Raw genomic sequence first — 15354 nt, 5'->3', positions numbered from 1 at the left:
GGGTATATGAGCTCTCGGTTTTGCGATATTCTCTCGAATGAATAAATTTCCGAGACATCTAAAAATAAATTTGGACATTGTCACCAAGAACAAGCTTCTATTGCGAATTCTAAATTAGCATAGAAATCGACTGCCAATGGCATGTTACCGCATTTCTCAATCTTGTTGCCGAAATGTTCTGAAATGAAAGAAGGAAATCTTCTCAACGTGTGATGATGATTGAGTGAAAAATTGATGTCACAATTTGTTACGTAGAAACCTTCAAAAAATATTGCAGGCAGTTGGCAAAGAGAGACACTGGGTTTCAAAAAGATTGGCTTCCTGCGCGAATATGAAATGGTTTTTTATATTGGTTGGAATATCAGCCAATAATGTTAAGTTGATTTTTGCAAAAATACGCTTATCTCTGATTAAGTTGCTTACATAGTCCAATGTTATTCTCTGTACTACTACAAACTCTATGTGCAAATAGGTATATCCATCCATCAGCGATCCCCATCCACAGGATTATTAAACTGGCACCATTATTGACTAATATTGTGGCCAATGATATTTGAAAACAATGTTGTTGCTGGTAATTCTAAAGTTCTCGGTAAGAAGCATAAAATGTGAAAATTTAATATTTAAGTTATGAGTTTTTTCCCACAGATTATTGAAGGTGCTTAGTTAAGTCTAATGTTAACTAGCACTTTAAATACGTTCGAACACAATTAGACAAATAGTGAATCCTATGCCATGACGATGTCGGGATTGAAAACCCTTTAAAGTAGATGATGATTACAAGTGCAAAGGTCCAAAGTGTTTGCAAAGACATTTTTTCAAGCTGAAGAATTTCAGATATTGTAAATGTGTCGATACATTTTTATACATAATCAGAAGCAGATTTGATCCCACTTAAAAAAAAATACCCGAATGGAACACACCAAAGAGCTGTGACCGTGAAACAAACACAGTTTGTTAAAAAGAAGTTAACAAATGTTAAAAATAATAGGAAAATTTGTCAAAATTCAGAATGAATAAAATATGCCTCAATACCCTAATGCTAATCCCCAATATGCACTGAATCTACCCTCTATTAGTTTACAACACTGATGTTGCGATCTACATCTTGGCAACACCAGTTTGCGGCCAAGGAAGAAACTGTATTTTCCAAACCGCAGCCAGTAACATGTTGGGTTAGTGTTTTGCAGATGCCGATTATTATAAAATAGGTTTGTTTCATGTTAGGGTCAGGCAGTTATTTTTATATGAATAGGACTCAGCTTGAAAAAGTTATCATGTAATCCCGTTTACACGAATTCGTTCCGTGGTTTAACTTCTTGCAAGATACAGTTTTTTCAATTAAAAGCTTGAAAACGAAAGGTTCAAACTACGTTTTTGCCTCATAATGAGATTGCTGAATGCAAACGAAGGTAATATTAAAATAACTTCCAAGCCCTTAGTTCCGCGCAAATTAAATTAACAAGAATGAAATAAAACTTTTATTATTCTTCCACCTATATCCCGGGCTTTTCTAAATGCGATCTTAACCCAAATTCTCCTCACAAAGCTTTTTCCCTGAACCACTGCCGACGGCAAGTGGGGAAAGAAAATACAAATAAAGATGTTATCTATCGATTTCTCTTTAATCACAATATTATCATATAAATAGTCTGTCAGAAACAGAGCTTTTGGTTTCTGTTTCACTTTTCCAGATAAGGAACTGATTGCTCCTTCAATATTATGGACTATAATCTCTGAACCATATAAATTGTAAAACATAGGGACAAATAGTTACAAAACTGGCAGAATTGTGATATTTCGTATTTTAAACGGTAATAGTAAACTCAAATAAAACAACCCCGTTTTAGATATAAACCTTGAAAAAATATTTTTTTTAGTTTTTGGGATATTTGAACCAATAAACTGTATTAGTCTTGTACTCTATTACACTCTATTACCATAGACAAACAATGCACATTTGGCAACAAATTGCTCCATTCCTACATTACATGCTGCTAGAATTTAGAATATTTTATAAGAAAAGTTACGTGCTTTACAGCTAGAATTAAATGTTATTTAGGTTGAAACAGGCAATTTCAAAGTAAAGAAAACTCCCACTTCAAGTATAAGATATTAAGATTAATAATAGTTTGAACAATGAAAACGTTGTAAACATCGGTTTTCTGACTGACTTGCCTTTATTTATTTTATGTGTTCATGTATCTGCTCATATAATCCTTTACATGAGTGTAAATTAAAAACCGCCAAATTAGAGAGTTGCATACCCTTAGCTATGGTTAATTTGATCTAACCTTATATTTAATAGGTTGTAATCTCTTGCGGAACTACACATATGCATCTAGACGGTCAAATAATTGAAGCACTCATCTTTAATTCCAATTTCCAATTATCACACCAGAGAATTTAATGAAATGATGGAAAAGCATTTTATAGGAAGACGGCACTAAACTATTCTAATTCGTCTGTTCAACCGTCTATGCGACTTACTGGTTTTGCCAGTCTTTGCTTTTCAATTAATTAATTATTTCCCGGCTATAACATTAATCAGCTAACTTTAACGTCCCCTTTCAATGATAAACCCGCTTTATAAACTATAAGTGATTTTGTAGAAATGAAACAAGAATCAATTCTACTGCAGGATCATTTTGAAGGCATTTTCAACAGGTTAAAATTGACGAATCGAATATCTCATGTGAAACGAATGAATTTCCAGACTTTAGTATAGATTTGATATTTCAAGCCTTGTTTGAGTAATAGTTCTGTGGTCTAAAATTCAAGAAAACGTAAAAATTTTGTGCGTATTGCACCGAGAACGAATAGATTAGATAGAATAGAAACTGCAGACTATTAAGTGCAAGCTTAAGATTTGATCGTAGACCTACAGTTTAAGAGCTGATCAAGGTGAAGCTTGCAAAAGCACCTAAACCTTGGTTTATCGTCCACCAATTGAGAAAAGTAATATACTTTTTACACTAAAAGAATGGAAATCATCTTCTCAGAACAGATGCTTCATCAAAAATGAGAAAGAGTTTTTTCCATCACATTTTCAGTCAGGACTTAGGTTAACACCTAAAGTGTCCCCACGATTTGGTCAATTCCTTCGTTTTGTCACAACTTTGTTTTGCAACAACGCTATGTTTTGCTCTGAAAACTATTATTAATTGAGGGTACTTTCAAATCCCGGTTAATCTTTTTTGGGTGTCGAAGTATCAGTCTGGTTAAATAATCAATTACTTTCAGTTCAGTTTTGCTCTCCGGTTCTGCTATTAACTTAATCTAACAATTTTAGCAACATGTTTAGAGCGTTGAACAACATAATGATCCATTCAATAGCTAAAAATCATTTCGAATACCTTTGTATGCTTAATATCGAGTCCAACTCTATAACACTTATTGAGAATAGCATCTTTCGAGCAAAAATTCATGCGACTTATTAACAGGTCTATTGTCATCAGCAAAATTAGCGACTATTAGTAGAATTCGCGACTTCTTCCAAAAATCGAATCTTAAATTTATAAATAATTCCAAAGCGTCGACAATATCAATTTTTTAGGAATCGGTGGCAATCATACACGTTGGTTCAACTAATTGGTATAACCATTATTATAGCACTCAGCTGAGGTTCATTTTTCTTGTCAATTCGATGTAGCTGCATAATTGTCTGGTCTTATCAATTAGGTTTTTGGATCCGCTGTTGTATAGAAGCTACAGCTTCCGTCAAAATCAACTCAAAGCAATCTTTGGTAAAATAGTCTTGAGTTTCAAATATTTCAGAACATTCAAGATATTTCATTTGTAAAGAGACTAGTTACACTCTCAGCTTGTTGTTTCAATTCTAGCTAACAGCCAAACTTCATTTATTTATTTTGAAGGTTTCATATGGAAATTTTCTGTCTGCAAGAATTCGAGCAATACAACAAAGTAAAATAAGGAGAAAGTGAAACAAAATTAGTTCCATCGATGGCATTTTAAAGTTCTGGAAGATGGACAGAAATGTCGAGAAATATTAGACTTACTACTAACAATAGAGAACATTAATTTATAATCCAAGTGTGGGACAATAATGACAACGTCACTTTTTAATTATTTTCCGACGTTTTGGCCCTAATTCAGGTCTTCTTCATGCCTAAAAGAGCAAAAAGAATAGTTTCACAATTTAAGGAGGAAACAAGGTTGACAGTTTTCATTCTTTATTTTTTCATTTTGCCTTTCCGCAGTTTACACCAAAATACGCACGGTCGATCGTTGTTTTCCATTTGTGTTGAATATACGTGCGATTCAAAAGTAATAACAATTATTATTTGATCTACTAACTAACTCTGAGCAGAGGATTGTCGGAGCAGGATATTTTAATCTAAAAAATATTGAGCTCACGGTCTTGCAGAAGACTTGAAATATTGTAGGACATAGTGAAGGACAACTTTAAATTGCTTAATTTTCTCGGGCGTACTCTTTTAGCCCTCAAGAAGATCTCAATAAGGGTTGAAACGTCGGCTGACAATAAAAAAGTCACGTTGTCATTATTGTTCTGCATCTGCTCTATTTTGAGTTTTATTTTAGCATTGAGACGCAAAACTGCACCAAATTGTTTTACCAACAATGCCAACTATTACATTAGTCAAGCCTTTATTAAATGTTGAATCAAAGTGTCATTTTCATATCGATTTGTAACAATTTCTAGTATGTAAATTATCAAAATCCCAAAACTGGTTAAAATAACGCTTCGGTTTGGCTCAAAAGGAATAGGAAATCACCAGTTGGTCTATAATAGATTAGTGGAATCCGCATGCCATTAGTCACTGATTGTCGTTAACACTCTCTCCAACATTGTTTCAGGTCTCTTGGATCCGGAAAAACGATTTGCCCCCCACGATTCTGACAGTGGGGCTTGGCACTTACATTGCCGACGATCGCTTTTTGGTGGAACACGTGCGCCACTTGCAGAACTGGGGCCTGGTTATTAAACATGTCCAAATATCTGATGCTGGAACTTACGAGTGTCAAGTGTCCTTGCATCCCACAACCAGTATATTTATTGACCTGAAAGTTATAGGTGAGTGCTAAGCTAATAATTTGCATCTAAATATGTGATCCCATCACTTAATTTTATCACAAACCTGCTCGAATTCAGCTCGCAAAACAAGTTTTGTTTGCTACAAAAATATTTGATCCTCATAACACATATTGAAGTTAATAAACATTTTTTTGATATATAAAGTTGTTTGAACGGTCGAAATGTAGCTTCCGCTTAAGCTCTTACTTGATGCCTGATGCCTTAGAAAGGTGCCAGATCAAGAAAAATATACGCGCACACGATGTATGCATACGAAAAAACAGTATAACATCGAAAATAAAAAATAAGTTTTCCTTCCGCACACTTCTTTGTCACTCTTCAGTATTTTTTGCGCTTTATCCTTACATAATATTTACCTGTTTCCCAAAGGGTCGAGAAGGTTGATAAAGAATGTAGGGACTGTTTACCGACGGTTCACACTAACCTGACTTAAAGGGGGATTTTCATTTTCTTACGGGAACTTCATTATGCAAGATTCAGAGGGTCCGTACCCTTTGAATCTTGGATGTGTAAAGAGTCAGTTAAAATGGGTTTTTGTTTGTTTTAGCCGGTGCGAAAAGTGTAAAGTTTCTCCAATATACTTTCTAGCTTACGTACTTATTCTCCAAACAACAGGATGCCGAAGCTTTTAATAAATGAGATCCTAATTATTAAAGAATTTATCATATTTTCTTTTTTATTTTACGCATTATCCTCTAAGTAGTTGGTGTTATATAATAATTATTTGTATAAGTTATGACAAATCTTTTGTCAGACTCTAAATAGATCAATATGGACAGTCATCTGATACACTCCGCAAAAGCTCACATTTGGTTAACCGCTTTCACACTACAACTTGAAGAAGTTGAAAACAGAAGAAATATCTTTTTGATGCAGAACTTATGAATTGATGATTACCATTTTCAACGGTTGGAATTCGCACTTATAACATTTATTATATATTGCTGTTTCAAAATGTCTGTGTAGAGTTATCGGTTAGCCAAGTCGGAGTAACTAAGTGGTACTTAATGAACATTTTTATAGCTGTTCTGTTGAAACTGAAATGAGGAAACGATCGTTGAGTAAACAATGTAAACAGTCTTATAATTTAGAAGACGGTCGAATAATCAGAATCAAATTTGTAATAAAGACTAAAAGTTGCATTCACATTTTTCTATTGTTTTCCTGATGCAATTAACACTGTTTATACCAGACACTAAAATTTCTGATGAAGCGTTCACTCCCGCATATTAAAAATCAGTTCGACACCCAGGAATATCCATTATTCTTTAATATGTCGGTGAACCGCCTTCAGCAGTGTTACGCAAGCAACAACAGACCACAAACTAATAGAATTAATTTTATTCTCTAGGGAATGGCAGCGAAAAATATGTGGGTTTCGTGAAAAAATATAATGGAAATATAATGTTAAGCGTAGGTGGGTTTGCTTGGAAAACAAACACCACGAGCAAGTAAAACTTTATAGGTTGCAGTTTGATATCATGTATTGGTATTTATTGATAGATGATCCTTGAACATGTTTTTTTCAGAGGAAAGTATATTTTCGCACTCAGTAATGTGGATACATTTGCGCCATCCTGGTAAGCCGCCTCCAGACCTGTAACCGAACCACGTAAAGTGTCGTCGTTGAACAATAATTATGTTCGGTTTTCTTAGGCAGCATGGTGGATACGTATACACTTCCAATTCCGATAGTAGAAATTTCCATGATTTAATTTAACATTCTAAATGAAAAAATATTGCAAAATTTTTTGGGAACGGATCATAGCATTAAATCTCGCTAGTGACTACTAAATCGAGTTTAAGCGCTGCTCGAATTATCAACAAGAATCAAACGTTTTGAAGAGCGCCTTTTCAATTATTTCCTTCTAAATTGCTATTACATGAACAGCTGCAGCTTAATTTCAACTATACTGCAAATGGGTTTTCTTTTATATGCATCGAATTATGAATTACCTGCGTTGTAAAAACTTTAATGTACATTTTACAAACTTTGCCTAGATATATTTAAAAATGTTAATTTAAAATGTTCAAACTTGTAATTGCTCAGAATTACTTTAGTAAATATGTACGTCAAAAATACTGCGCCTTATAACATCGGTCAACTGGTTTAATTTATTTTGGCGTTTGAAGTCTTTGAATTAAACTATTTGCGAGGGAACCTATTAAAAGTTATAATACTCTATAAAGTTCAAATTAACCTCAATTTTCAGGCTGTTCGTTATATCTATTGGCTTCCGGTATATCTTAGACCGTCTTCTTGATGAATTTACTGGCTGAGACTGAGATGATCATGCAAGATCTAACAACCGTTCTGGGGATTTCAAATCTGTTTGATTCGGAATATTGTCAGTGAAATATTTATACATCTCGAACGAACAATGCTTACCAGCTGCTCAATAAATTGGTTTCCTAAATTTTTGTTTGCAGTTCAGTTGTAAAAGACCTTTTGAAACAATTGAACATTTTTTCTGAACCCATATACCAATTCTTCAACTGAAGTTTCATCAGTTTCAATTTTCCGTCAACGTTTAAAGTGCGTAAACTGGTTTTAATTTCATTGAGCCAACTTGCTAATGGATTGGGCTCGCAGTTGTCGCTCCGTCTTGGTAAAGAAAGTGAAGAAGTTCACTTTTATTAAGTAAATTAATATCCAGTTTCATTGCAATCTACCGCAAAGAGTTTGTAGAACATTTTTCTTACCCAGCAACATTTTTTGTGTCAAAATGCGATTGCACTTTAGCTTGTCCGGCTTAGTATAAATATGCTATTTTTAGTTGCTAATCATAAAAATAGCTTGTATATTGCCCTTCAAATGCAACAGAAAATATTACGAAACAGGATTTACTTCCTCTCTGTAATAAATCTGTTCAAAGGTGACTGTGATAATAAAGCTGCTAATTTTTTCAACTCAACCGCAATATCCTTTCCTCACTTGATATATGGCGCAAGCTGCTTGCGATTTTTCCACTTCCGACTTTCTTTTCAACAAGACAAAGCTCAGACCGGCATTGTTGCCACCCTCCTTTGCTATTAAAGCCGCCAGCTTAACCCTGTGCACTCTATTATTACATGGGACGTTAAAACTTTTTGCGCTAATTTCTTTTGTAATAAATTCATTAGCTTTTAGAGGTTAATATAATTTGTGTTTCATTTATTATGCGGATGCTGTTTACTTTACGACCATAGAATTTGCGCAAAGCTAATTTTCTACCTGGCAATATGTTTAATTATCGTTAGTTACACGTTAGGAAGCCAAAGTGAAATTACTCGCTTTTATTAGATCTTTTCGGTTTTGGGTACTTTTTTAAATTAATGTTTTAGTTAAATTAGTTAAACGGCCGCTTTTGTGAGAAATAGATGAAATCAACTCTATCTAAAATTATTCATGTTTCATTAGCAAGTAGTTTTTTTAATAGTTATAAGTTTTTTTTCTGAGCTTTATGTATTCCATTTTTGGACGTAGACCTTGTTTCCATTTATTTCTATTTTTCTATATTTCTCTAATGGCAACTAAGAGTTCTTAAATATGGATTTGTTCCACTGTAATAAATCACTGTTAAATCGTAAAAGCAGAATTTGGCTTTTTCCAGTTCAACAGTGTTTCAGTTACTCAGGAAGTGTTCCTGCAGGACGAGGCGCAGACATTAATTGAGGAGCGGAGATTAAAGTTCATGGCATCAACAGATAACTTATCTAATAATACTTGATCAAGTGAACTTTTATTAAAAATTATCACATATGCAATAAATGAATAAGTTGATGCTCGTACAATTCCTAGAAAGAGAAAATAATACTGAAAGAAATAAAATAAACTAAATCAGTCGTCAGTAAGCTGATGTTGCCTCTTTTGAGTAAAACGCGTAAAGTTAAAAGTATCGCTTTTACCAAATTAGCGGTTGAGTTTAATTAAATTATTATAGCGTATAATCAGAACGGAAATTATTGAGCCTTAAAGCAACATTTAGATTGCATCGAAATTGGGCTAAACAATCAGCTACTAATAAATATATAGGTTTTTCCCCTTTTCGTGTACCCACCTGCGACCTTCCAACCAATAAATATATTTTCCAGAGGGTGCGTGAAATATTTATGGATTTTCGGCTCTGTGGAAGTTCCTACCTATAATACGTTTTGCCCTTTTATTCTTCCGTTTTATTGCAACATAATGTTTACTGAATTGTTATATTTTATGACGGACATTAAAACTTTCTTTCTATGGATAGCAATAAATTCGAAATAATTAGGCACTTTAGTGGATAAGTGTAAATGAAAATGCCATAATTTCTTGTATTTTGGTGAATCTCTATGGTTATATTTCAAAAGAAGTATTCTCAACTATGGCGAAAGAAGTTGGACGACGTTATTTTATATAAATGTTTGTTTTAAAATTAAATGCAAATCATGTCGAAAATACTAGAAAATTATATTTATATTCTCTATTGGTACTGACTAGAAGACAGGTTTTAAAAACTTATATATAACGTTTTGTGGTGAAATTATCCGTTGGGACTTTATCCGAACAATTCCAGCATTCAATGTAGTAAGTGACTGCTGCCTGACAAGGAATGCTTTGAACCATTAAGTGGATGCATTAAGAATTCATGATACCACTTTTAACTCGTCGTTCTAAATTTTAAATATTAACTGGATAATGAATAAAAAGCATTTTGAGATATCCAGAGATTCATATTAATATAGTATTATTTTCTAAATGAACAAGACAAAATAAACCCCATAGAGAAATTTTGTATACATATTTTGAGACCGTCTTATAAATTAGTTCAAGAAAGGAAGAAAATTAATATTATTCCTATAGGGTTAGCCTTTTTCTTCTCTTCTTCATCATTTTTTGGGAGCTGCTCTTACGGAAATTCACTCAGATATATCACCAGAAATGTCTGCACGGTACTAAACGGTTGTTTATTTTATCAAAAATTTTTTATCTTCAATTTTGTAATCCCATCAATTACAAAATATTTAATGTTAATAGCACTAAATTGTACTTATCGGTCCTTCATATTACAATCTTTTTTTCAAGTGGGTATTTAATTTAATGATATTCTGCTGTATTTACGGAAACGTATATATGTTAATTATCAGGGAATTTTTTTGACTTCTAGTGAAGCACACCAAAGAATATTTAATTCCTCATTTTCTTGCCGTAATGTGACTTGAATACCCGGAAAACTGAGCGCATTTGACGTCAACTTCTATTGTTACAGAAGCCATAGCGGAAATCTCTGGAGCTCCCGACCTCCACATCCGAGCTGGATCCCGGCTTCGCATAGTGTGCAGGCTGCGTCACAGCACAGAACCGCCTGCATACGTCTTTTGGTAAGATAATTTCAATATTACACACCATGCTGTGCAAACTGCAGCTCTGATAAAACTTTATCGTGGTTTATAGCTTGCTCAAGTCTCGTAATTTTATACTAATGTTTGCGATTGTTAGTCAAGCGTTTATACCTCAACCATATATAGGTTTTGTCTATCTATTTATGTACGTATACATACAAGGTGGTCAAATTTTAATCTGCGAGAGTTCAAGAATATGCTACACCCAAAAAAATAAAGAAACTTTATATTCACTCTGACCCAAAAAGTTCTTAAAGCTCTTAAAAGTGAGCTGCCTGACCAAATATTTATTATTGTCTTAGTGACAATGTAAAAGAATACAAATTTTATACATATTAAATCACACGATTCTTTAAGCTTCCCAGCAACAACCCATTCATAACCCATTTAGAATATTTTGTTGGAAGTGATACCGGGGACGGAAAAAAATTGACGGCCGAATTTTTAGTAAGGAAGGACTCTAAGGAAGCGCTGCAAAGGAGCTCGGTAATTTTCGAGTAGTTTAAATTTCCTATACTACAACCGATTTTTTTGAGTGGCTTTACGAATTACTTACGACCGAAAAACAAAACATTTTCGCAAAAAAGTTTCAACCACTAACAACCTTATTTTAGGACCATTTCGACATGTCCAAGCCTATTTAAAGAGTTTGATCAGTTTTCATTTAAGTACTGGACGCGTGCCTTTTCAGCTAACAAACGTAAATCGCTTATGGAAGGCAAAGTTGTGGGAACATTTATTGTCCTATTTAGGTGCTAAAATGATAATTGACAAAGCGATAAAAACCTATTGAGTTAATAGTCTGACACAAAAGTGCATTAGCAAATACTTCAGAGCATATCAAGCTTTTGTTTTTAGTATTTTATTATTTAGTATTTGACCTACATCGTAAGCCAAATTGAATGTTGTAGATTGGTTGCGATATTTTCAAAACACGTTCTGCCAATGGGTTTTATAACTTTATAAATTGGCCGGCCAGCACATTTGGCGCTTTACCACTATGCTATGATTTTTCGGTAAGTTGTGCTAACAGCATACCAAATATTTGTGCATCGCGTTTGGAGCAGCTGTAATTTCTCGGATATAACGCTATAATCGTTGAATTTCTATATGAACGTTTCAAAATTCATAGGGATTTTGATAATTTTGAAAATTTTATGAAAGTATCGTGGGCGAATGTTTCAGACATTTAACGGAAACAATCGATAATTAAAACTTCAACTAAAAAGCAGGTGCTTTCATTTGAAAAAAAAAACTTGGTTATCGTAAACTTATTTTTGCATCACTCGCATTTACAAATAAAAATTGACTGGTCCGAGGTTTTTCCAAAAAACCGTTCTCTTTGTTTTAAATAAATTTAGACCTTACTTTTGGGATCTGAATATACATTAAATTAATTGTATTAACAATTCGAAGCATTGAAAAGTCCTTTGCGACTTCAGGATTATTTGCGATGTAACTTGTTCTAAGCTAAACTAATCCAAACTTCTGGAACTTTATTGACAAGGAGCACACATTTAATAACTTGAGGAAAGTAAAAATGATTAAATCAGCAAGTGACTTTTATATAACAAGAAACGAAATACGCACATTCTACCTCCTTTTTGTAGAAAGCAATCTGTAATTTTCGCTCCACTCTCATTATTGGGGTTGCTCTCGAGGGGAAGTCGGAGTGATCGATCATCTTTAGAGCTGATAAGCATTAACGTAAAATGAGTTAAAAAATTGGTCTGTTAAGGGGACGTTACACAACGACATAAATTCAAAGGCCAACAACAATAACAGCTTTCTATGAATGTTTTAAATAGAACGGTAAATATTAATATAATTGTCGACTGGCCACTTCCGCTAACTACACCTAATACAAAATGGGCGTTATTGCTAGCACGCTTGCAGTTCTTGCGGCCTTCCATTATCCAAAAGCCCGCATAGCGGTTTGTTTAGGCTGATTTTCATTAAATTTGAATAATGTATGTTCGATTTATTGCAAAAGGGCTTTTAACAGTCATGTGTGTATCCACTTCCCTTTGTGACCCTAGCTAATTAAATACCGTGCTGGTCGATGCTAATTTTGAATTTTGTTGAATATCCCCGAAACTTGTGGGTTTTGTTTGCGATTGCTGTAGACCAATAAAGAAGAAGGCATGATAAATACTTACATTTTCAAAGCCTTGCAAACATTTATGATGCTATGTTGATGAAACTAACCTGCATTATTTGCTTGAAACGTGGAGTTAATATGAAATTATATTTTACTTTAAAATTAAACATATTTTAACAATAAAACAATTAACGCTTTTTAAAAATTCAATGTTTTGTTCTATTTGAGATTTCGTTTTTTCCGTGAACCCTTGAAAGTACGTTCAGCTGTCTAACTGCACCCATTCCTAAAATTTGTAATAAAAAAAGGTCTTCCATTTGAAACGAACTTTTCAACTCTGATCAATTTTTCTGAATAATAATTGTCAATATTGTCAGAAATAAAGGTAGTTCACTCACAAGAAAAATTGATGTTATTTGATATACCTCGTATACGTCGGAAAAAAATAGTATCTCATGGGTGTATTTTAGATTTTGTACCAAGGAGTTTTTATAAAGAGCATTTTTTTCGTAAAATAAAAAATAATAAGAAACGTTTTCATATGGTGCAAACACACTGTAGTATTTTGCTTAAAGTTAATATAACGTTCTAATAAATTGGAAATACCTAAAATTTTTATAAACTTCGTGCCGTGAAGCAGAATTTTGCGGATAGTATAAATTGACATTTTTAAATTATTTGCCAGATTTGGACTTTGGTTTATTTTTGATACTCAATTAACATAGAAATATTTCTTCAGACCATGCTCATAAACTTAGCGTTCCGATAAATTTCTATGCAATTAAGGAAAATTTGTGCGTTTCAGGAATACTTTAAAAAACCTTGAACTAGTAATTTAACTATAATTTACAGTTTAAAGCAGTTGCTAATGGAACCGTTTGTTAGACTGCAAATTCGACGTGCATATTTTACACGAATTGTTTCCAAGTAATTGCATTTGAATATTTTACTACAGGGTCAGTGTAAATGGCCTGGATTGGCATGCTGGAACTATTTTAGGAACCCGGTTGTTTTGATAAGTACTTTGGAAAACGCCTTGAACCTGAGTGAACTGGTTCTAAAATGCGTTTGTTTTTTCAGGTATCATGATCATCGGATGATTAATCACGATCCAGGAGTACGAGTTACTATCGATAGATCAACAAGCATCCTACGAATAGAAGACGTTGATCCAAGTTTTAGTGGAAATTACACTTGCTATCCAGCAAATGCCATTCCATCTTATGTAAACGTGCATGTTCTGAATGCTACCGATGGTAAGTGATGGGGTCAAATTAATTAGCTTCTGATGTTTTTTATGCGAATTTATCAATCAGATCAAGATCATCATGAAACTATTCGAGTACTGAAACCTGGAAATAAGGGATTCTGGAATAATTTATTTCCTGGATATAGTCAATTTTGGTAACGGCTAAATCAAATATTAGCAGATATTTTTAGTAGTGTATTGTTTAGACATTTGCAAAGCCACGTTTTCAGTATTAGAATAGAAACCATTTAACTACAGATGTAAGAGAAGTATTTTCGAACATTTGCAAAGTCTTAAGATATTTCAATTATTATCCCTCGTATATCACCTTGATAAAAAAAATTTCTTTGTAGAGTAGGTATATACCTAATGGCAGTAGGAATTTCTTACGTGATATGTGCTCAAATCAGCTCGGACTGTGTAGAGACTGAACCAAAAGAAAATAATTTTGTATCGTAGATGCTCTGTGTCTTTCACCAAAGTCCGCCGATTCTTGCAAACAGATGCATGAAATTAGGTCAAATTCGTATAACACATCCTAATGAATTCTTATGTGTCTGGCAAACAAATGGCACAAACAGTTTTTTAAAACGTGTTGGTTAAAATGAACTTCCTGGCTCTAACATTAGTGTAAGGAATATCGAAAACCACCGTCAAACCTCATATGATGCGTCATACCTGCCTTCTTTATGCCAAATTACTATTCAAAGTTCATTATATTATATATTGTCGACTAGTAGATTATAATGCATAACTGCATGGTTTCGGTGATACACATGAGGGTGCATTAACGCAAAAGCTTCTTAAGACCGTGCAAGAATACTGATTTGCAGGTTCGGGAACAATTTCGGCCAAACTACGAGCGAGAAGAGCACGATAAATAAAAGAGTTTTTAAGCTAATGTTTTTTGTGGCTTAATTAGCCGCAAATAATCTAAACTGTTATAACAACATTACTTGTCTTGATCTATGGTTGTAACCTTATCCATCAAAGCTTAAATATAGCAGAAACGTTGGTTCAAGAAAAAAGTGTTTTTTCTGCTGCTATCTATCGACCAATTAATAACGAAACCTGGACAAACATTTTCAACAATTCTTCTAAATGTTGGTCACGATCTGCATCCACTGTACTAACAAGTTACAGTTGTAACAACTGACAACAGACCATAAAAGTCTTTGCACAGGCAAAACTCCTCTGAAAGTAATTAGTTTAATAGGTAATGTTCTTAGACTTAGCATTCACAGATACAGTATGGTATCTACTATAAGAGCAGGCAAAGTCTTTAACATTTAGATCTTAAATGTGTGTTAATGAAAAGTTCTTCAATTAACTGTTCCTAATTTCTGGATATCACAAACTTATTATCTGGAACCGGGAACGGTAATTAAACTAGATGTTAGGATTAAACCCCTAACACGCTCCGATAGTTTCTCTACTTACAAGTCGTTTGAAACATCAATTTTCATTTCATTCCTTTATAATTAGCATTTACGTTCAACGCAAAATAAGCAATTCTTTATTTGAAAAAAGGACTTTTTATCATGAATTTTTAGATATATCTATAACATT

General features: G+C 33.5%; 1 protein-coding gene across 1 annotated transcript in view; it reads left to right on the top strand.

Moving 5' to 3' along the window:
* LOC109540567 (protein amalgam) overlaps positions 1–13944 on the top strand; it is a 51610-nt gene extending 37666 nt beyond the window's left edge. The window contains exons 5-7 of the mRNA XM_048667265.1: positions 10303–10414; positions 13617–13792; positions 13853–13944. Coding sequence (XP_048523222.1) covers positions 10303–10414; positions 13617–13792; positions 13853–13944 — 380 coding nt within the window. The remainder of the gene's footprint in view (positions 1–10302; positions 10415–13616; positions 13793–13852) is intronic.
* Positions 13945–15354: the final 1410 nt, after the last annotated feature.

Source organism: Dendroctonus ponderosae, unplaced genomic scaffold, assembly GCF_020466585.1.
Source record: "Dendroctonus ponderosae isolate FM_Combo_2020 unplaced genomic scaffold, Dpon_F_20191213v2 Dpon_F_20191213_6, whole genome shotgun sequence".
Taxonomy (NCBI): domain Eukaryota; kingdom Metazoa; phylum Arthropoda; class Insecta; order Coleoptera; family Curculionidae; genus Dendroctonus; species Dendroctonus ponderosae.
Note: the sequence above shows the minus strand (reverse complement) of the source record. Positions and strands in the feature narration are given on the sequence as shown.